Source organism: Podarcis filfolensis, assembly GCF_964270895.1.
Source record: "Podarcis filfolensis genome assembly, chromosome: 4".
Taxonomy (NCBI): Eukaryota; Metazoa; Chordata; class Lepidosauria; order Squamata; family Lacertidae; genus Podarcis; species Podarcis filfolensis.
This window is the reverse complement of record NC_139607.1, coordinates 49,643,346-49,667,154: the sequence shown is the minus strand read 5'-3', so window position 1 is coordinate 49,667,154 and position 23,809 is coordinate 49,643,346. Positions and strand designations below refer to the sequence as shown.

General features: G+C 45.4%; 1 protein-coding gene across 1 annotated transcript; it reads left to right on the top strand.

Annotated features, from left to right (window-relative positions):
- The first annotated feature begins 1,880 nt into the window (after positions 1-1,880).
- On the top strand, positions 1,881-21,977 carry LOC310761753 (uncharacterized protein). The gene is made up of 10 exons (XM_083611893.1): positions 1,881-5,846; positions 7,135-7,389; positions 9,122-9,234; positions 11,173-11,392; positions 12,183-12,320; positions 13,280-13,414; positions 14,558-14,638; positions 15,456-15,568; positions 16,646-16,844; positions 19,717-21,977. The coding sequence occupies exons 1-10, from the start codon at positions 2,051-2,053 to the stop codon at positions 19,929-19,931; spliced, it is 5,265 nt and encodes a 1,754-aa protein (XP_083468019.1). The 5' UTR covers positions 1,881-2,050; the 3' UTR covers positions 19,932-21,977.
- The last annotated feature ends 1,832 nt before the right edge of the window (positions 21,978-23,809 follow it).

Sequence of the window (23,809 nt, the reverse complement as noted above, 5' to 3'; positions counted from 1 at the left end):
CCCGGCTACCACTTGGACGGCAGGCCCAGCATCCAGTGCCTCCATCATGGCTTCATCCAGCGCGTCTTCGAAAAGCGGGCAGACCTCTCCTAGCGGAGTGCGGGACACCTCAGTGGAATCCAGCTCAGCCGCCACAGCTCACGTCACCTCTCCACTAGCACCAACGGGGACGCCTGCTGCATCGCTGAGGAGCACCACTCCGAAAGCAGCCAGCCCGACTGAAGAGACAGCCTCCTCGGAAGCTGCAAGCACCCTGGGCGGCCAGAGCTCTGCAGTGTGGGCCACTAGCGTGGCTAGGGCCACCGGTTCCCCTGCTGCGTCCTTCTCCAGAAGCCCAAGTTCTCCACAGGTGGAGGGCTCCGCAACCTCTTCCCACATGACGGCTAGTTCTTCCGGGACAGAAAGCGCAGTGGGTCCCAGCACCTCGGTCGGCTTATCAAGTACAGGAACAGGCAAGCGGGAAGTCTCCTCTTCTTCAACGACAGAGTCTGTCATATCATCTGGAGCCTACAGGAGCACGGGATCCTCCAGCTCTGAAGCCCTACCTCAGGTGACCACCACGGAGCATGTTTCTTCAGATACATCTCCCGGGATCTCAGGGACAAGTGTTTTCTCGGCCACAACCCACACTGCTGACAACTCCGCAGCACCTGTGGCAACAGAGAGCACGGCTACCACTTGGACGGCAGCCCCAGCATCCAGTGCCTCCATCATGGCTTCATCCAGCGCGTCTTCGGAAAGCGGGCAGACCTCTCCTAGCGGAGTGCGGGACACCTCCGTGAAATCCAGCTCAGCCTCCACAGCTCACGTCACCTCTCCAGTAGCACCAACGGGGACACCTGCTGCATCGTTGAGGAGCACCACTCCGAATGCAGCCAGCCTGACTGAAGAGACAGCCTCCTCGGAAGCTGCAAGCACCCTGGTAGGCCAGAGCTCTGCAGTGTCAGCCACTAGCGTGGCTGGGGCCACCGGTTCCCCTGCTGCGTCCTTCTCCAGAAGCCCAAGTTCTCCACAGGTGGAGGGTTCCGCAACATCTTCCCACATGACGGCTAGTTCTTCCGGGACAGAAAGCGCAGTGGGTCCCAGCACCTCGGTCGGCTTATCAAGTACGGGAACAGGCAAGCTGGAAGTCTCCTCTTCTTCAACGACAGAGTCTGTCATATCATCTGGAGCCTCCGGGAGCACGGCATCCTCCAGCTCTGAAGCGCTACCTCAGGTGACCACCACGGAGCATGTTTCTTCAGATACATCTTCCGGGATCTCAGGTACAAGTGTGTTCTCGGCCACAACCCACACTGCTGACAACTCCTCCGCACCACCAGTGGCAGCAGAGAGCCCGGCTACGACTTGGACGGCAGGCCCAGCATCCAGTGCCTCCATCATGGCTTCATCCAGCGCCTCTTCGGAAAGCGGGCATACCTCTCCTAGCGGAGTGCGGGACACCTCCGTGGAATCAAGCTCAGCCGCTACAGGTAACGTCACCTCTCCACTAGCACCAACGGGGACGCCTGCTGCATCGTTGAGGAGCACCACTCCGAATGCAGCCAGCCCGACTGAAGAGACAGCCTTCTCGGAAGCTGCAAGCACCCTGGGCGGCCAGAGCTCTGCAGCGCCAGCCACAAGCGTGCCTGCGGCCACCGGTTCCCCTGCTGCGTCCTTCTCCAGAAGCCCAAGTTCTCCACAGGTGGAGGGCTCCGCAACCTCTTCCCACATGACGGCTAGTTCTTCCGGGACAGAAAGCGCAGTGGCTCCCAGCACCTCGGTCGGCTTATCAAGTACGGGAACAGGCAAGCTGGAAGTCTCCTCTTCTTCAACGACAGAGTCTGTCATATCATCTGGAGCCTCCGGGAGCACGGCATCCTCCAGCTCTGAAGCGCTACTTCAGGTGACCACCACGGAGCATGTTTCTTCAGATACATCTCCCGGGATCTCAGGGACAAGTGTGTTCTCGGCCACAACCCACACTGCTGACAACAACTCTGCAGCACCAGTGGCAACAGAGAGCCCGGCTACCACTTGGACGGCAGGCGCAGCATCCAGTGCCTCCATCATGGCTTCATCCAGCGCGTCTTCGGAAAGCGGGCAGACCTCTCCTAGCGGAGTGCAGGACACCTCCGTGAAATCCAGCTCAGCCGCTACAGCTCACGTCACCTCTCCAGTAGCACCAACGGGAACGCCTGCTGCATCGTTGAGGAGCACCACTCCGAATGCAGCCAGCCTGACTGAAGAGACAGCCTCCTCGGAAGCTGCAAGCACCCTGGGCGGCCAGAGCTCTGCAGTGTCAGCCACTAGCGTGGCTGGGGCCACCGGTTCCCCTGCTGCGTCCTTCTCCAGAAGCCCAAGTTCTCCACAGGTGGAGGGCTCCGCAACATCTTCCCACATGACGGCTAGTTCTTCCGGGACAGAAAGCGCAGTGCGTCCCAGCACCTCGGTCGGCTTATCAAGTACGGGAACAGGCAAGCTGGAAGTCTCCTCTTCTTCAACGACAGAGTCTGTCATATCATCTGGAGCCTCCAGGAGCACGGCATCCTCCAGCTCTGAAGCGCTACCTCAGGTGACCACCACGGAGCATGTTTCTTCAGATACATCTCCCGGGATCTCAGGTACAAGTGTGTTCTCGGCCACAACCCACACTGCTGACAACAGCTCTGCAGCACCAGTGGCAACAGAGAGCCCGGCTACCACTTGGACGGCAGGACCAGCATCCAGTGCCTCCATCATGGCTTCATCCAGCGCGTCTTCGGAAAGCGGGCATACCTCTCCTAGCGGAGTGCGGGACACCTCCGTGGAATCCAGCTCAGCCACTACAGGTAACGTCACCTCTCCACTAGCACCAACGGGGACGCCTGCTGCATCGTTGAGGAGCACCACTCCGAATGCAGCCAGCCTGACTGAAGAGACAGCCTCCTCGGAAGCTGCAAGCACCCTGGTAGGCCAGAGCTCTGCAGTGTCAGCCACTAGCGTGGCTGGGGCCACCGGTTCCCCTGCTGCGTCCTTCTCCAGAAGCCCAAGTTCTACACAGATGGAGGGCTACGCAACCTCTTCCCACATGACGGTTAGTTCTTCCGGGACAGAAAGCGCAGCGGGTCCCAGCACCTCGGTCGGCTTATCAAGTAAGGGAACAGGCAAGCTGGAAGTCCCCCCTTCTTCCACGACTGAGTCTGTCATATCATCTGGAGCCTCCGGGAGCACGGCATCCTCCAGCTCTGAAGCGCTACCTCAGGTGACCCCCACGGAGCACGTTTCTTCAGAAACATCTCCCGGGATCTCAGGGACAAGTGTGTTCTCGGCCACAACCCACACTGCTGACAACTCCTCTGCACCACCAGTGGCAACAGAGAGCCCGGCTACCACTTGGACGGCAAGCCCAGCATCCAGTGCCACCATCATGGCTTCATCCAGCGCGTCTTCGGAAAGCGGGCATACCTCTCCTAGCGGAGTGCGGGACACCTCCGTGGAATCCAGCTCAGCCGCCACAGCTCACGTCACCTCTCCACTAGCACCAACGGGGACGCCTGCTGCATCGTTGAGGAGCACCACTCCGAATGCAGCCAGCCCGACTGAAGAGACAGCCTCCTCGGAAGCTGCAAGCACCCTGGGCGGCCAGAGCTCTGCAGTGTCGGCCACTAGCGTGGCTGGGGCCACCGGTTCCCCTGCTGCGTCCTTCTCCAGAAGCCCAAGTTCTCCACAGGTGGAGGGCTCCGCAACATCTTCCCACATGACGGCTAGTTCTTCCGGGACAGAAAGCGCAGTGGCTCCCAGCACCTCGGTCGGCTTATCAAGTACGGGAACAGGCAAGCTGGAAGTCTCCTCTTCTTCAACGACAGAGTCTGTCATATCATCTGGAGCCTCCGGGAGCACGGGATCCTCCAGCTCTGAAGCCCTACCTCATGTGACCACCACGGAGCATGCTTCTTCATATAAATCTCCCGGAATCTCAGGGACAAGTGTGTTCTCGGCCACAACCCACACTGCTGACAACTCCGCAGCACCTGTGGCAACAGAGAGCACGGCTACCACTTGGACGGCAGCCCCAGCATCCAGTGCCTCCATCATGGCTTCATCCAGCGCGTCTTCGGAAAGCGGGCAGACCTCTCCTAGCGGAGTGCAGGACACCTCCGTGAAATCCAGCTCAGCCGCTACAGCTCACGTCACCTCTCCAGTAGCACCAACGGGGACACCTGCTGCATCGTTGAGGAGCACCACTCCGAATGCAGCCAGCCTGACTGAAGAGACAGCCTCCTCGGAAGCTGCAAGCACCCTGGGCGGCCAGAGCTCTGCAGTGTCGGCCACTAGCGTGGCTGGGGCCACCGGTTCCCCTGCTGCGTCCTTCTCCAGAAGCCCAAGTTCTCCACAGGTGGAGGGCTCCGCAACATCTTCCCACATGAGGGCTAGTTCTTCCGGGACAGAAAGCGCAGTGGGTCCCAGCACCTCGGTCGGCTTATCAAGTACGGGAACAGGCAAGCTGGAAGTCTCCTCTTCTTCAACGACAGAGTCTGTCATATCATCTGGAGCCTCCGGGAGCACGGGATCCTCCAGCTCTGAAGCCCTACCTCAGGTGACCACCACGGAGCATGTTTCTTCATATAAATCTCCCGGAATCTCAGGGACAAGTGTGTTCTCGGCGACAACCCACACTGCTGACAACTCCGCAGCACCTGTGGCAACAGAGAGCATGGCTACCACTTGGACGGCAGCCCCAGCATCCAGTGCCTCCATCATGGCTTCATCCAGCGCGTCTTCGGAAAGCGGGCAGACCTCTCCTAGCGGATTGCGGGACACCTCCGTGAAATCCAGCTCAGCCGCCACAGCTCACGTCACCTCTCCAGTAGCACCAACGGGGACACCTGCTGCATCGTTGAGGAGCACCACTCCGAATGCAGCCAGCCTGACTGAAGAGACAGCCTCCTCGGAAGCTGCAAGCACCCTGGGCGGCCAGAGCTCTGCAGTGTCGGCCACTAGCGTGGCTGGGGCCACCGGTTCCCCTGCTGCGTCCTTCTCCAGAAGCCCAAGTTCTCCACAGGTGGAGGGCTCCGCAACATCTTCCCACATGACGGCTAGTTCTTCCGGGACAGAAAGCGCAGTGGGTCCCAGCAGCTCGGTCGGCTTATCAAGTACGGGAACAGGCAAGCTGGAAGTCTCCTCTTCTTCAACGACAGCGTCTGTCATATCATCTGGAGCCTCCGGGAGCACGGCATCCTCCAGCTCTGAAGCGCTACCTCAGGTGACCACCACGGAGCATGTTTCTTCAGATACATCTCCCGGGATCTCAGGTACAAGTGTGTTCTCGGCCACAACCCACACTGCTGCCAACAGCTCTGCAGCACCAGTGGCAACAGAGAGCCCGGCTACCACTTGGACGGCAGGCCCAGCATCCAGTGCCTCCATCATGGCTTCATCCAGCGCGTCTTCGGAAAGCGGGCAGACCTCTCCTAGCGGAGTGCGGGACACCTCCGTGGAATCCAGCTCAGCCTCCACAGCTCACGTCACCTCTCCACTAGCACCAACGCCTGCTGCATCGTTGAGGAGCACCACCCACACTGCTGACAACAGCTCCGCAGGTCCAGTGGCAACAGGGAGCCCAGCTACCACTTGGCCCAGAGGCCCAGTATCCATTTCTTCTGTTATGGCTTCATCCAGCACATCTTTGGGAAGTGCACAGACCTCCTCTGCATCCTCTCCGTACACTATTAGTAATGATTCTCTCATAGAAAGTACAGCAGTTTCCAGAACCTTGGCCAGAACTTCTCTAAGTGACTTTTCAATGCCAACCCATAAGCCAGAGTTATTCTCTTCTGTGAAAACACCCCACCCAGTACCCTCTACCAAAATGCCTGAAGAATGCTGTGAGTGTATTTAGATTTCTTTATAATATTTGATGTTCTTTCTAACTGTGTATCAAATTTGCACTACCATTTTTTGTCTTTACAAATTATATTTTAATTTACAGTTCCCCTTAATTTATTGTCTGCCCAATCAGAATATGTATTTAAAATTCTTTCCCCCCCCTTCATATATAGAAAGATCACTCTTGTTTTCTGCCCCCAGCCCTTATATGAGTCAGACTGCGCCATCCTCAGGGAGGCTCAATTTCTTGCTCACTTTGTTTAATCTCTTAATTTGCATATGCTGTGGAATACAAGATCCCTGGAGCACAATATTAAATTGGGTGAAGAATGCTTCCTGGTCATGGAATGCTTACTTACTTTCATAGGTGGATGGTAGAAAAATAGTGAAGGAGGGAATGCAATGCAATGGAATGGAATAGTCTACATGGCTCTATTTCATACCATAATATTTTGTAGTAAGTCCCACCTGGTTATGCTATGCTATTTTGTTATTTTACATTGTGAGTGCAGTGTGACATATTGAGTAACTTCTATCCAAGAGGAGCAGTACATGTGGTCAACAGTGGGTTCGGCCGCCTGACAATCCTAAACACACACACACACACACACACACACACACACACACACATTTTTGCATGCCCTTATAAGAAAAGCCAGAAGCACACACACATACATACATGCACACACACTCACTCAGGTGTGCACAAATACATGGACACAAATGGCTTCTCTTTTCTCCAATCCATGAAAATCTGCTGAGGAGTGGGTTTATCAATCCCTCACTGCTCCTCAGATGATTGATGTGATGTGTGAAGTTTCAGGGACATCTTTGCAAATCCATCATGGCATTGGCAGACTGGGTTAAATCTCTACATTCACCTGAGTAGTATGTCACTTTGATTTTTACAGCAACAAAACCAGGGGTTTGGGGGGTGGGGGGTGGGAGGGTTAGAAAAAGTTGTTTGAGGGCTTGATTATACCCTGTTGCTGCAAATTTCCCACCCTCTCATATACATATTGTGCTATGGTGCCCCAGAATCTCTTTATATTCCTTATTTTTTCCCTTCTGATTTATGTTGTTTTTGGAAGGCTTATTAAAGCTAGAATTTACCATTTATTCACCGAATTTACTTTTATGAAGTGGGAGTAAGAATTCAACCATAGCAGAAACTCAGCAAACTAACATATTCTCCCCCCATCATATTTAACATTTTGTGAATATTTCCAGAGTTGTTGAAATGCACCTTTGACATCAGATGTGTATTTTTGTTTTTGTTTTGTTTAGCTGTAGATGCTTTCTACATTCAACTTGAAAAAGTAACCAGCCAAGTGATACAATTCCGTTGGTTTCTTCAGAGTGTGAGAAGGGACAGCCCTTATACCGTGTCTCTCATGGCAGATAACACAGTTATAAATAACACTGTCACAAATGACACCAGGATGGTATTTGGAAACCTTTCTCCAGGTGGTTTGTATACAGTAACTGTGGAGGTGTGGAGTTGCAGTAAGAAGTTCAGTTCCTCCGTGATGGTTCGGACAGGTATTATCTCAATCATCCATCTACACTTGCTTTATTGTAGTAATGCATACAGTACCAGACAGTATTCTGATATATTTTGCTCAGCGCTAGCCTTCATTCAAACAGTGTCCCCAAAGGAAAACCCAAAATATGAATAGGGAATTAATCTCCAGCCATTTGTGAATTTCCCCTTTCTGTCTCTTTGGTGCTTTAGGTGGGTTAGCTCATGTAATGGGACAATCCAGGATATCTCTCATTGCTCACCGCTTTCTTCATGGGAATCCCTGACATCCCAATGTTGCACACAGCTTTTGCAAGAAGACTGAGCCTAGTGAGCAAGTTGATGGCTTTTTGGCTGCTGTGTGAAGCAGTCCTATGCACATAAAGATGCATCATGAGGTGGACTCATAACTGGCCCTAGATTTTCCCCTGTGAGAAGGAATCTTGTGCATGTACATCAGAATTTTTAATTTTTTTATTTACATTTTTCTTCCAGGAAGCTTAGAGAGACATATAGGGTAGCGGTTTGAACGCTGGTCTCCCAGGTCCTAGTTCAACACTCTAAGTACTACACCACCCTGGCTCTCACATTGTACCACTTCCTATGGCTTCCAAATGTATGGCCAACAGGGGGCTGGGGAGGATGGTCTGAAGTTTTCCATATAAGTTTTCTATTTGCAAAATCCTTGATATATGTGGATGTCCATGTACTTTTATATTATTATGATGATGATGATGATTAGTAGTAGTTTATTATTATTATTATTATTATTATTATTATTATTATTATTATTTAAATTTGTATGCAACCCTTCATTCAAAGATCACAGGACAGTTCACAACATAAAAATACAAAACAAAAACATAAAATACATAACAAAACAAAAACAATAGCCCCCTTCCACAATTATATCCCTGTAGTATGGGGATTAACGACAGGACAACAAAAGAGGATTTTGCAAGCCTTCAGTCACCAAGAGACTCATACTTTGATCCTGGAAGGATAAACATAAGCCTATTATGAAATGCTCTGCAGAGCTTACCCCCCCCCTTGCTATATTTGAATATGCTTCTTATCAACTCCATGTGAATATCTGGACATTTGGATGGCACACACTGATTTCTATGTTTAAATTAAGATGGATGCATTAATGGTTAATGTATTTTAATGTTGTTTCTTAATTAAATGTATTATTAAAAATCAGTTTAAAAAATCCAATGGAGTTTTATGGATAAGACTTATTCCTAGGTAAGTGGAATAGGGCTGCAGCCTTAAGAAACTAATGTCCCAATACCTTCTGGGCAGACATTTGGCTTTCCTGGCATATGGAATCTTTTAAAAAGCTATTTTATATGCTGTTTCTGTCCTTTTTGGTGCTTTTAATTTATTTGTATTTTCGTATTTTAATACCGGTTGTAAGCAGCCTTGTACATTTTGTTGGGAAGGTAGAATATGAATATTTTAAATAAGTAAGTAAACAGACAAATAATACATCCTATGCATGTTTATTTGGACATAAGTCCCACTATGTTCAATGGGATTTGCTCTCAAGTAAATGTGCATTTTCAGTCTAAATAAGAAAAGATCGTTTCATTTGTTTCACATTGTCCTTAAGGACCTCAAACTAATGAATATTAGTTTATCTATCCTGAACAGCAGCAGCAGCAGCAACAACAACAACAACAGTATAAGTATTCTGTACTAAAAATGTTACCTATACTATTAACTAAATGGTTCTCTTATTCCTTATAGAAGCCACAGCCTATCGTGGAACAGCCAGGATTACAAATAAAAAGTACATACCTCAGTTCAGCAACAAATCAAGTACAGAGTTTCAGGAGTTTCAAAAAAATGTCACCGAAGAGGTATCATCTGCAGCATTTTAAAAAATGAAAAGTAATTAGTTAAAAGCACTGAGCATAACCCAAGACAAGCATTTTTAAGCCCCATTGATTTCAGTGAAACTGACTTAAAAATGAGCTTAATGGTTCTTTAGAATCCAGTGGGACTTAAAATGTTCACATTTGCCTCGACCAGGGTTTGTGCAGGCCAGATGGTGAATTTAGGCCCCATTTCAATAATTGTTACCAACAGGCAGGCCCCCTCAAAATTGCAGGCCCTCTGTTCTGGCCTGGGCTGGAGTATGCCCATATTTTCAGTGCTCTCTTACTGATCCTCAGCAGAGTAACGTTAAGTCCCCCTTTCCATGGCTTTTCTATGACTATGTGCTTCCCTGAGTCAAAGACTGACGACAGATTGGGCAGACTTGATCCCTTTCAGCCATTTCCCACCGCATCCTTGAAATTGCATGGAAGGCAAACTGGGTCCTGCTAGCCTCGCCTCTTCACATGCAGAGTTGGGGTGAGCTTGCACATATTCAGCCAGCACCCCTTTACATAAGTTATCTCCAGCAGGGCTGGCAGGGACAACATTGACAGACATGGCTCCCCCCCTCCACATGATTACCATTTCATGGAAGAGAATGTTTGAAACAAGGTGGTACTTTCTGTCAGCTTCCCAACCTTCTGTCAGTCACAATCCTGAGGTACTTCTAGCAGTATAACAGACCCAGGGAATCGCCACACACCTCTTAACTGGTTTGGCAGTCTTCTCTTTCTAGAAGATCTCTCCCCTCCTGACTGAAATGAGACCCAGACTGTATCCTCACAGCTTCTCCCTCTCCTTGCTCAAACTCAGCCCTCCAGTTAACTCGTGTCTGAATATTCTCACAAGACACTAAGCACTGTCTTTCTATCTTAAGCTCAGAGGCTCCCTTCTCTTGCTGTAGATAATTTCCTCAGAGTGGATGTTATACACACAGAACCAACTCTCCTCTCTCCCCTTCCTGTTCTCTCTATCACCACACTCTCTTAGAAACGGCTCTTTTTATTTTCCCTCCCAAAGTACTGTCTCCACCTACTTCTGGCTCGCTGTCTTGGTAGCCTATCAGAGAAAGGCTCCAGCACTCTGGTGGAGTTCTGGGGTACTGCATCACCAGTCCAGCTCAGCGGTCTGTCACAGCTGTCAATAATAGTTTGTGGCTTTTGGAGGTTGGCTTGGTTTTGTAATGTTATAATATTTGTTATTTATGGTTATTGTTTTCAATTTTTGGATGTGTAGTAAGTTACCTAGATGCCATTTGGTATTAGATGGCTAATAAAACTATTATTATTATTATTATTAGTAGTAGTAGTAGTAGTAGTAGTAATAACAGCAACAACATAATGTCTAATCAGAAGTAAGGGCCAGGAAGCTTGATTTTATGTTTGCTGCCTGAGATAAGGAAACCTCAGACAACAGGAAAGAAAAAGACGCTTGGGAGGAGTCTAGTGGGCTGTGAGAGATGTGGTGTGGGACTCAGGAGAACAAAAGTCAGCAGCTCCTTAGATTCAAGGATGTTGCACCAAGCTGGAGCATCCAGCAGAATCTGGATAATTTTTCAAAAAGTCGAAAAACAAGACAGAGTGGTAGGGAACTTGCAAATTTTAGGCCTGTGTTGAATTTTGGCCCTTCAGACAGTGTTCACATTCAGCCCCCATCACCCCTTACCATGGCCATGCCGTCTGGGGATGATGGAAATTGAAGTCCAACAAACTCCAGAGGCCCACCTATGCAATCCATTCTCCGTTGTGAGGCCAGAAAGAATGCTTTTATTTTCTGTTCTCTGGTACAAACCTGCCTAAGGCCAGACTTTTGGCTGTTGACAGTCTGAGATCCAACATTTACTGGAAGAAATGATAAACAAATTATTCTGAATATTATGCAAAACAAAGAAAATAATCTCAAATCTGCCACTTTTACAGATAATAAACAACTTGCCGCCTTCGTTGAGAGCATTAATAGATTCTGGGAAAATGCGTATAACCATAACTGAGATTACAAGCGGCAGTGTGATTGTGACCTTCATCATCGAGATGGTTCCAGATAGAAATATAGCACACAATGAGGTTGAAAGGGCTGTAATCGAAGCCTTAAACAAAAGCAGACATCTGGATGTAGACCTCACTCAGACTTCCATAGAAGGTATGGTCTTTCTATTATATGGTAGGAACATAGGAAGCTTCCTCGTATCAAGTCATAATATTGGTTCACCTTACTCTGTAGTATCCATACTGACTGACAGGGGCTCTCTAGGGTTCAGACGGGAGCCTATTCCAGGGAGATGCCAGAGACTAAACCTGGGACTGTCTAAACACAAACGTGTGTTGCCTATCCCCACTTAGCCATGGCTCTTCAGTCAGTTTATGTGTGATTCAGCCAGTGCAGATAGGCCAAGTCTGCATTGCCTTTCCTGGCCTGCTTCACAGTTAGTCTGTGCTCATACAGTGGACAAGACGTGCTTATTTGAACATTTATATCCTGCCTTTTTAAGCAAATAAAACATCCTATGTGTTTAACAACAGTGAAAAAATAGTAGCAAAAATAGTGATAAAATCATGATGTTATCCCAGAGTGTTTCCCAGAAGCAACTGTTAAGTGGGGCTGGGGGACCTGTGGTCCTGCAGATACTCCTAGACACTAGCTCCCATCAGCCCTAGCAAGTGACAGGCATTAAAAGATCCATTTGGTGGCTGTCAACTTTTCCCTTTTCTTGCGAGGAATCCTATTCGGAATAAGGGAATTTCCCTTAAAAAAAAAAGGAAAACGTTGACAGCTATGGTTCTGTGTGTGTAAATAAATTACGGATTATATTGTATGCCAATGAAAGTGCTTTCTCTTTAAAAATGACAGCATGCATATAAGCACTTGTGGTGCCTTTTATGTTGACCTTCGTGCATTAATTTTGTTGCTCTTTTATTGAAATTTGTCATAGTAATCCCTGCCTGTCAGCCAGACAACAATGGCTGTTCTGAATTTGCCTATTGCATCCCCCAAAGCACAAATTATTCATGTGAATGTAAGCCGGGATTTTTGGATCTGAGTCCCCAGGTGCCAGGAAGACAATGCGAAGGTAAGAACGGGGGTTTCTTCAGAGGGTCTGCTTATTCAGCATTCATCCTGATTTGCTTGCCCAAAGATTACACAATGGCTAGGCTATATCCGGTCTATACTGTATGAGTATTCATTCTGATTTGCTTATGGCACAGCTGTATGCTAATGAACATTCATCCTAATTTGTTTGCAGGGTGTTTATGTGTCCCCCATTCAACCTTCATTCACCCCATACTTTTCAATGCATCTCCCTGTCACTTTCCAAACTGGAAAAAGTCCAGATTTTTTTAAAAAAGTGGATTTGTTGCCCTAGGGGTACAGAGTGCTTTAATTCATTTTAAATGCATATACCTATTAATCCCTCCTACAAAATTCTGACTGTCTGGAGGTGTTTTAAAAAAAAATGACAAAGAGGGAAGAAAGTGATGCTGATCTGCCTTGATTCAATAGTAAAGAGATGAGAGAAGTGCAATTTTAGTGTTGTTGGGCTGAAGATGGGACTAAAGTTTGTCTAGCTTCCAGTTTTATTGTGGGCTGGTAGGCTCACTGGGCTGTAAAACTGCATCTGCGGATAGTCTGCATGAGTGCAAACTATACAGATTTCAGTGAGAATTGCATCTAAATACCAAAAAACCATCCTGTGTTTTAATCTGTAAAAGTGCTGATTCCCAACCCACTTGTTCTGCAGACATACTTCTTACTTCAAGAGAGCTTTCCCAAAAAACAAGTGCTTTGAGGGTCTCCAGTGAAGAGGAAATCGAAGTCTCACTGTGTCCCAACTGCAGAGGGAAAGGTGTCTTTCACAGTCAGGCCTATCTAAAGATAGGGAAGGGTTGCAAGAGTTTTGAAAGTTTCCCCTGGAGGATTACGACTACTCTTCCACATGTATAGAACATGAAATTCCTTATTTGCTTCAGTACTAGAATTTATTACTATAGCAGAATATTGCAATTGTTTCTTACCCCATCCCTCTTCCAGATATAAATGAATGCAAGGGAAATAACGCCTGTTCCAAGTTGGCTGTGTGTGAGAACACTATTGGCAGCTATAAATGTCAGTGTTATCCAGGCATAATGGATCTGAATACAAGTAATCCTGGAACAGAGTGTCAAGGTTAGTGAATATGACCTTCCCATGATATGATAATTAAAATTATAAAGCTGTATGGCTAATTAAATGATTAAGGTTTAAGCTTCGCTGCTTCGTCATGGGGTGCACATGTGCACATCTCACTGCTGTCAGGACTCCTTTTTCAAAAGCCCTTCTATTCCTGATTTTAGCACAATGCAGGCTAAATTTCTCCAGCTGCAGTGGTTCATTCAAGGTGCGTTAGAGTTATATGAAGTGTAATGGAGCGCACGGTGAGTTTGTTCTGCAACAGTTTCAGTAGGTAGAGCCATGACTTTATTTAAAGCTAGTTCAAGGAAGGTCTGTTTGATAGAAAAAGCACCCCTGGTGTTGACCTTCATAATACCAGATAAATGATAGGAGGTACTTCCGAAAGCATACTGTACTCCCTTGCAAATTTGATCCGGATTCTAGCGCTGCTTTTGAATCACTAGCACTACTTGCATTTTCCTGAGTTGGTGCCAAGAGGCCAAAGCCCCCACTTCACATGTTGCTCAGGCAAAAGGGGTTTCCTGGGTTGAAGTGGCTGGGGGACCATGCTGCTGCCCCTACCCCATTTGTCCTCTGAATCTGGATGTCTCAACAGGGAAACCTATGCATGTAAAGGTTGACAAGTTTAGGCTTTTCTTCTGCAGATGTCCTCATTTAATGTGTGGACATTGGCGTAGGGAAGCTATACAATGCCAGAGGGAGGGCAATCCTTGGTGTCTCTTCAATTAGTAGAGCTGATTTTGCATGAGTACTATGTGAGGGTGGCTATATAGGATTTGTTACGCCAGTACAAACTACTGTCAATGTGGGTTTGGGCTAGTGTGCTAAAAGCATATTCCTGTGAGCAGCAATGCTTAGGACAATTGTACATGGATTTCCATTGACCGCCATGTGTCACACATGTACATACGCATCATCTCTAAATTGCTATTTCCAAAAATGGGTGTATTTGGGACTGAAATTAGGATATGCAACAAACCTTTTGGCATTATCCTTCAAAATCAGGCAGGGAGTACAACTTTCATAAGCTGCATTTCATATTTTGAAGTTTATATTTCAGTTACATAAAAGGCAGTTCAGCAAGAGGAGGAATCTTATCTTTCACATGATTAATTTGGTTTTGTGCTTCTTTTATAGACCCCATCTTGTGTCTGAACACGCCTGATATTTGCTTGCAATCCACTGTGTGTCTTTCCTTACGACATTACATCTGTTCAAGTATGTTGTAAATATGTATTATGAATTTTTTTTAGCCACTGTAAGATTAAACGTAATGAAATATGGAAAACTTAACAAAAATTATATTAAAAAAAAGATTAATTGCTTAAATACATAACTACAAATGACGTTTTGTAGAGTAGGACTGGGAAACCTGTGAACATCTAGGTGCCATTGGACACCAACCCCCATCAGCCCCAGCCAGCATGGTCAATGGCCAGGGAAGCTGACAGCTATAGACCCACATCCTTTGGAGGGCCATGGGTTCACCATCCCTCCTGAATAAGTTGGGTGCTCTTCTGACAGTTTTACAATGAATTTTTTTCTTAGCAAGTGTTAAGACCATATTTCTTTGAGCACATCAACATTTTTTAGCACATGAGCAAAAATAAAATGTTTATTTATAATTGTTAAGCATATAAACAAACAGCTCACTTTTCAGTCCTTTTAGCTGGTTCACAACCACCATTAAAAACAATCCAATAAAAGCATAAGAATGTATTCTGGAGTTGCATATCCAGTCGTAATATATCTAGACTGGAAGGCTGTTCACGCTGACCTAATAAGCAAGTAACACTAAGTCAAGCCATGGCTTAGTGTCAGTATTGAGGGGTTCCCATAGAGATGATTGTAGCTGCTGCACTTCCCTGAACCTGCTGATTCTGCCCCAACACAGTTTGGCATAGAGTTACATCCAAACCTGGGGTTGTGGTTTGTCTTGTTCCAGACAGGCATGAGCTGTAACCAATGAAGTATGGAAAACTAGTTCTGAGATGGAAATGATTGAGGTGTTAATTATGTTGCATTTCTTTTTCAGGCAGACAAGCATTTGCTTGCAGAATTTTATTCAAAACCCAGAGTTTTACACCTGACCTTTATAATCCAGAAAGTGAGATCTATAAGAATATGTCTAACAAAATCAGAACAACTGTGAGTTCTTTAACATTATCCCTTGTTGCAGTCATTATCTTTTGAAGAAGCATTCTCAACACAATGTGCAAATCTATTTCAAACCAGTATACACAACAGCAGCAATAGAATGTGCCCCCCTATCTGAGAGTATCAGATTGGGAATATTTAAAATCATACCCTAAAAGCATAACAAACAACATGCTGCAATATTTAGAACCTTTGGGGATCAGTAAAAAGCACCATGGAATAAAAGTCTGAAACTAGAAAAGCCATAGTAATAATAAAAAAATGGATGTCTATGCCTTTATGCTTCTTGCCCAAGGGTACCCAACCCAAAACCAGCAACATACCCTAATATTTCCAGTCCAGATAGCAAATCCTTATACTTCCACACATGTTGTGTGTCTTTCATCAGTGCTGACCTATCCCACAGGACAGTGGTAACTAGGGCTCACTGAGTTCTGTGAACTGGGGTGGGATGGGGGGGGCATGAGCAGAATGTGACAGGAGTCCAGCAGGAGACCTGGAACCAACAGCAGGAGTGGAATTCTTGGATCACTATGGGAAGAAGCCTAGAACAAGGTCAACGTTTAGATTGCTAGATGATTTGTAGTCAGACAAGGGTTTCTGACTCCCAATTGTTTAATCGTAGTAATAACAAAAAGGCCCTGCCACTCCACAAACAATTAGGCTGTTCGAAACTCTGTTCAGAAGTAACTCAATATAGACTTGTTTGTGTATATGTAGATAATATATACCTGCATCTATACGTATATGCAGGAGTGCAGTAGGAAATTGACTACAGTCCCTGAGCCGTCATTTCCCATCTGACTTTGGTTAGCAGACCTTGGTACAGTATGGCAAAGAACTGGTGTCACATATGAGCTCTTACATATGAAACTTTAGGCTATTTATTGCACAACATTTTGGAAATGTTAAATACATTTTGTTTAGACCAATCTCATGGTCTCTTTTATTTGTTCTTTTAAAAGAAGTCCAGTAAAAGTAAAAAGAGTTAAAGTTTGGGGGAATGGTGATGGTGTCTTGCCCATTTCTTACGTATTGACAGCTTGGAACAAATATAAATGTTTTCAGGTTTCTAAAGGAATGATAATGAAGCTCGGAGATGACAACTTTAATATCACAATGGTGGGATACCAAGCTGGAAGTGTGGATGCATATTTTGCGTTTCTCCTGCAAGGACAAAAGTGGATTGGAACAAAAAATTTTACAGACTATTTAACAGAAGTAGTAACAAAAATGCTTGATAACAAGACTGCTGTAACAGTAACAGGTAATCTTGTTGTTCATAGCACTACAAATATCTCTTGATCTAGTCAAAAATTGTCCATCGCGACAAGTTCCATCATGACTTTCCTCCCAAAGGACTGGAAGTTGAATTCCCAGATCAGAGGATGTATTCCCTTGGAGGCTTCCTTCAGATCAGTTCAGCAGCAAGGAGGGAAAGCTTTTCCTGTTTAAAAGATTATTTGGGAAGTGTGACTGAGGCTTGGAGGACACATACTACAAAACATATCTTATCGGGGGCTGATTTGCCCTATACTTTCAGTGGTGAAGGGGCAATCCCCCCCTCACCCAAGAATCCTTTAAGTGGTGAAGAGGGAGCCCGTCTCACCACAGAAAGGAACCTTTGTATCCTTTCATGGGTGTCCTCCAAGGTCAATTCCACCCAAGCTTTCCGCAGCAGAGGGGGAGTCTTCCTTGCCATGGAGTGAATCTTCAGCGGGGATGTAACCAGAACTGGAGGACACACTCCCTTGTGTCCTCTGAACCTAGTTCCTCTCCATCCTTTTAGTACAAAGAAGAATTCACCCTCTGTTTCCAACTGGATTGTTTGTGGTGTGGCTGTGTTAAGAAAACCAAACTTTGAGGATGCATCCACAGGGCATAGGTCCCTCTTCCTTTTAGGCTCCAAACAGGACATAAATAAATGTCTTTTAAGCCCTAACTAAAGGGAAGATTCTAAAACTGCCCCGCTCCAGTTGGCCAACAGGTTATACGTGCAAATATTTGCTGGCAACCTGAGAGGGGCATACAGGAAGCACAGCTGTCATCCTCACCTGGTTTGGGGAGTGTTGAGGAAAAGTGGAATGTTGCTTCACTCTCAGGTTGCCTGCATACATCACTCCTGCTTTACCAACAGAAGGAGTGGTCTTTGCATTGTTTGATACTACACAAACTGCTGTTTCTAAGAAGCAATGGGAAATCCAGGGACTGTAGCTTTCCATGGCTACTTGGATTTTAGTCCATCATTCTCATATGTACTTGCATTCTTTCTCTATTAGCAGTGAGTCCAGTCATGTGAAGGATCCATCCTTTGTTCAGGGAGATTAGGCAAGAAATAATATCCCATTTTTTTGTACTGCTTCAAATGTCTGGGCTTTGTCTTGCTTGCATATTCAAAATCACAAGGTATGCAGGAAGTGGGTTTCCCTCCCCCTTTGGGTAGGATGTCCAGTGGAAGCCAAAGTAAATGTTCAGACCTTTTGAAACCTCAGTACATAAGACAGATTCAGACTTGCACAGGTGTTTACCTAGATAACAGACTGAAGACGTTAGAATTCCTCATGCAAAACCAGCTTTGGCCATTTGCCACATTATGCTGTGCATGTAATTAACAAATGTAGCCCTTCTTTTTCTGTGCTAAATAGGAGGTGAATGGGAGGGAAGAAAATCCCAAGTGGGGGATTTTAACCTTTTGATCCTACTGCAACCCTGATCCAGATCAGGCCATCCTACCTGGGCAAACAGTAGGTGCAGGAATAGGGCAGAGATCTAGATCAGGACTGTAGCAAGAGCAGTCACCTACTGTTTAGCAACAAAAAGACAGTGGTACCTCAGGTTACATATGCTTCAGGTTACATACGCTTCAGGTTACAGACTCCGCTAACCCAGAAATAGTGCTTCAGGTTAAAAACTTTGCTTCAGGATGAGAACAGAAATAGCGGCAGCGCGGCGGCAGCAGGAGGCCCCATTAGCTAAAGTGGTCTTCAGGTTAAGAACAGTTTCATGTTAAGAAAGGACCTCCAGAACAAATTAAGTACTTAACCCGAGGTACCACTGTACTGGCAACAGTGGATAATTGCATGCTCACTGTAAAATGAAGGACGTCCTGGCAGGGAGGGCCAGTGTGTCACTTGCACTGGCAAATGTAATGCAAAACAACCCAAACCTCCCTCCTCACCATCCCAGGTCATGGCAGAGCAGTGCTATTTGCTAGGACCAGGGGCAGGTCTGCGGTGGCACCACCCACTCCTGGTCACATGTAGCTTAGTTTGGCTGTTTCGTGGCAAATTAATTTCCAGAGACTTCGCCAGCTCTGTAGCTTTTCAAGAATCCACCAACTTAGAAAAACCTTCCCCAAACATAGGGCCTAAACATTGTGCTATCTTTTCCATATTCATTGTAGCACATTCAGTCTGATTGAAAGCTTATTACTCTTGTCTATAAGTAGTTAAACATATCTGCCTGCAGGCCTAATAAAATAAAGTAACACTTGAGATGTCACAAGTAAAAAGTTAATACAATGGACGCTCAGGTTGCAAATGGGATCCGTACCGGAGGCATGTTCACAATCCGAAGTGCCCGCAACCTGCAGCGCTGCGTCTGCGCATGCGCAGGTCATGATTCGGTGTTTTTGCACATGCACGAGCACCGAAACCTGGAAGTAACCCGTTCCGGTACTTCCGGGTTTGGCGCAGTGTGCAACCCGAAAATGCACAACCTGACGTGTCTGTAACCTGAGGTATGACTGTATTAACAAGGTCTAGTGCTCCCTGAGAAATTTTCCTATGATGCTGTGGAAAAAATAGCATCCAGTGACTTGTGCCAATTTGGGCCAGCCCTACCATGAAGTAATGTGTGGCAGCCACCTATGACAGCTGACTTTCACGAAAGAGCAGCCAACTGTTATTTATTTATTATTGCTTCAAGGGAGAGGCACATGTAGGATTGAATGCCTCAAGTACAAAAGGACTTGACTGCCTTAGATTCCATACACCTTGACTTTTTGGCGGTGGGGCACCATTTGCTGTTTGGCCTCAGGCAGCAAAATGTCTTGGACCAACTCTGCTAGTTTCAGCACTTTTTAAAGGTTGCAGTACTTTAAGCTAAGCTAATTTTTTGTTTCCACAATATACTTTCAGCAATTGCCACATCCCAGCAAGTGGAAGATCTGAAGCCAAGGGAAGACAATTCAGCCTGGAAAACAGGAGTCATTGTCCTTGCGGTGCTCTTTAGCATAGCATTGATATCTATTGTGGTGATGGTCACAGTATGGCTTTATATGAAGAAAAAAATGGGCAAATATATTATCAAACCTCAAGGACCCATGGGAAAGTTTGCCTTTCAGAACTTGTGAGTGTCTCAGTTGCCTCCCAACTGTGGCATATTTTAACTCTGAAGTTTGCATAGTTATTAGAAAACAGACTAACCAGAACAGAAGATGAATGCCAGTAGAATCTGTAGGTTATTTACATAAGTCTGAGTAGAACTTAGAACTGATGTGACTCAGTGGAATTCCCCTGTTTGTTTGAGGGAATAGGGCAAGACCTGAAGAAACAGAACTCAGCATTGCATCAAAGGGACACTTCATCAGGACTAGAAATCTCACAGGGGACTTCAAGATAAAAGATATTGGATATTTTCAAGCATTTCACATTTTCAGACTCGGCTTACTTTTGCATGCAACGGAATCTTCGGGAAATGGTTTTGGGCTCCAGACAGCCCAGAATGCCTTTCAGTGTTTGCATTGAAAAACTTGCCATGTACTTTCATTTCTTCTTTCTAGTTCTGCAAAGCAGGAACAATTCTATTGTGACATGTTGGTGCAAAACCTTGCCATTGTAAGCCAAGCTTTAAGCATAAGGGAAAAGTACTAGAACAATGATTCATATTCTATAGGGCTATGCTGTGATTGCTTCTGTGAAAAATCTATGGACCCACACCCCATATTTGCTGGAAAATCATGTCATCCTTATGCTCAGCTGTGGGCTGCATGCATACCCTGCATGTGAAGGTTTTTCCAGACTGTCACTATTTTCAGGCGGCATTCAGTCACACACTGGCAAATTCGGATTGCAAATTATAATTGATTGGGATGCCTTGCCCAACAAACTTGCTTCCCCCCAAAACCGGAAAGTGACAGGAAAATGCACTGGGAACACTTGCTTTGATGCAGTGTCATGTAGCCCGCTGGTCAGGCCCCACTCATGAGGCATGGCCTGATCGAAGGTGGGTTGCAAGAGGAGCACTGCCACCATGTAAATATATGACAAAGGATTAAGAAATAGGTCTGTAGATGCATGTTGGGGTTAAAAGTGAAAGGTTGAAGACAGCCAACTCAAACAAATCGGAATGAATGCTCGTTAAATAGCTGATATAACCTAGCATCCCCTGAAAATAATCAGGATAAATGCTCAATAAACACATTCCCTGGAAGTGCCATCTGATTCCCTTCTAGGATGGTTGGTGAATACTGTCAGCTTGGGCAGGATTGATCAGATGGAAGGGTATGGCTGGGGTCACCCACTGTGAGAGAGAGAATGTGCCAACTTCGTTCCCCTACCTGCAAAACAAGGCAGTCAGAGTGGACAGCTCCAGCTAGCAGCTTGGTGAGTTCCTGCATGGCTCCAGCTCAGCAGAAGGACACTGCAAGTGATGGATGTGGGCATTCCCATTTCATATGGCATCCTTTGTCATGCATGAACCCCAATCAGGAATAAATTGCCAATATCTCCATGGAAGCCTGTGCAGCTAATGAAACTTGAAAATAGGTAAGCAATAGTCCCGATATTCAAATAAACTTAATTATTCGACAATAAATGGAATTAGCACGGGCAAACAGGCAATATTAATATGCTTGCATTATTTTTAGGCATTGCGCAAGCTGTGAAAGATACATTTTTAATCATTTGAACTTTTGAACATGGTTAAATTAGCTCAGTGAACACAGACTTAATTATTGCACACTGCATATGAAGATTAATAGTAATTTATATGGAGGCTGCTTTTTAATGGGATTTGAAAATAGATTGAAGTAAAATAAGCAATGTGCTGCTATATATGCTGCATCAGACTTGAATTTGTATAATAATATTTATTTTGAGCCTACCTGAGACACATTTCTTTTACATGTTTCTCCAAAAAAATAAAAAAGTTTAGTAAATATAGACTTGCTTGAAACCTGCATATTGCACATGGAGATTAAAATGTAATGTTAATAGCAATGTCAATGGCTGTTGCTTGTTAAGTGTTCTTTGAAACCAGATTGAGGTTAAATTCAGCAAAATACTCTATTCTATAATATACCAAACTTGAATTTGTATAATAATATTTATTTTAAGGCTGCTAGAGACATATTTCTTTTCATGAAACTGTGGCAAATAAATATATTATTTTTACTATAGTGTTTAGTCGGGACTTAATTTTTGACTGTGTAAATGTACATACAAAGACCCATGGTTTTACTATCCTACCTCTATGCCTGAAGTATATGGCAGCCTCATTACTTTTTATCAGGTTCTTTTTTTTTAGTAGGAACTCGGGGAAACTGAATTCCCATACCTCTTTTAAATTAAATAATTGGGTTGTTTTTTTGTCTGGTAATGAACAAAGTTGTGGCCATTTCTAATCCAGATCATTGTTTGCTTGAGTTTATTAATCACATCTTACATTTAGCCACTGCCCATGTGGGGTGTGTGTGTGTGTGTGTGTGTGTGTGTGTTTGGCACTGCAACTGGGCTCTCAACAAACAAATAAACAAAAAACTTTGTAGTGAGTTCCCCCACCTCCCCCCCCAGAAAAAACACTGCTCTTTATCTACCTATAGTAACCAAACAATTAAACCCCTGTGTTGCAAACAATTATCAGAAATATCCAAGACAACATAATGACCAAGTACAAACAATGCAATGTCACTATAAACTCTTTATATAATCTATACAGAACCTTGAACAGTATGAAATATATGAAATATGCACTCTCTGCAAAACCAAATTGTGATGGTTCTAGGGGTTGCTCGTGCGTAAGCCGGTGCAAACACCCGGCTGTATTGCCTGAGTGAACCTTTTCTGTCCGGACAGCCACTCACCCGTGGCTGTCTCAATCGCTGGCAGAATCCGTCAGTGGGAGTTTCTTAAACTTCTTCCAGCAAAGAAGCTCTTTGACGCCTAGTCTCCTCCTACTCTCTCTGCGCAAAAGCCTTCTGCGCAAGGAGGGCGTGGGCAGCGGAGGACCTCTACTCTCCCTGCTGGTCCCCGGCAAGGAGTCAAGGGACCGCCTCGCCGCTTCCCCCATCTCCCCCCCTTCTCCACTGGCGCTACGCTGATTCTCTTCCCCAGAAGATGGGCTGCCTCTCCCAATCCCGGGACGCTCTCTGGAATCCCTCTGGATTTTGCTCTCTCCCTCCGGCACTGATGACAGTTCCCTGACACAAATGAAAAAAAATCTTATAAATCTCTGAAAGTTGCAAAATATGCACTCTTGATGGATTCTCTTGAAAAAATAGAACCAAATAAACATAAGTCTCTTAAAGTCTTTGTAGACTATGCAAGTCTCTTTTATGCAAGTCTCTGAAAGAAGCAAATGGTCAGATTCTTATCTGGTGAAAACAAGCTGTAAAGCTTTGTTTTATGACGTCCAACGCTGCCAAAGTGGTCCGCAAACAGACGTAGTGAACAGTGATTCCAGATATACCCACTGTTTCGTGGAATTCTTCAGCACAGCAGAGGGATACAGAAATGCTTCATAAACCCATCTAAATGGTGAATGAAATTGTATAACAACAATTGCTATGGAGCAGTGGTCATAAAGTTATCTACCTATGGCTTGGTTCACATGACACAGGAAGCCAAACTATACATTGTTTTTATTCAGTTTGCTTAGTAAAGTGTTATCAGGAATTTTTTCTCTGGATTCCATCTGTGTTATTTAAGTGACTTTGAAAACAATAATAGGATTGGAAACCAGAAATATTCAGGCATACAGCTATTTGGCCAATGGTGACTCATAGTAGCCATTATCCTATATGGATCATATTCTGCGCTTGCAAGATATGATGTAAAGAACTAAGATCATCATATCCTTTAATTTATTTTCATTATTTCAATTTGTATACCGCATTTCCCCATAAATGTGCCCTAGTGGCGCAGAACACGACAGCAATAAATTCAAATTGATGCACCATTACAGTAACAGTCTAAATACTAATTCATTTCAAAACATAACAGCTGAAATACA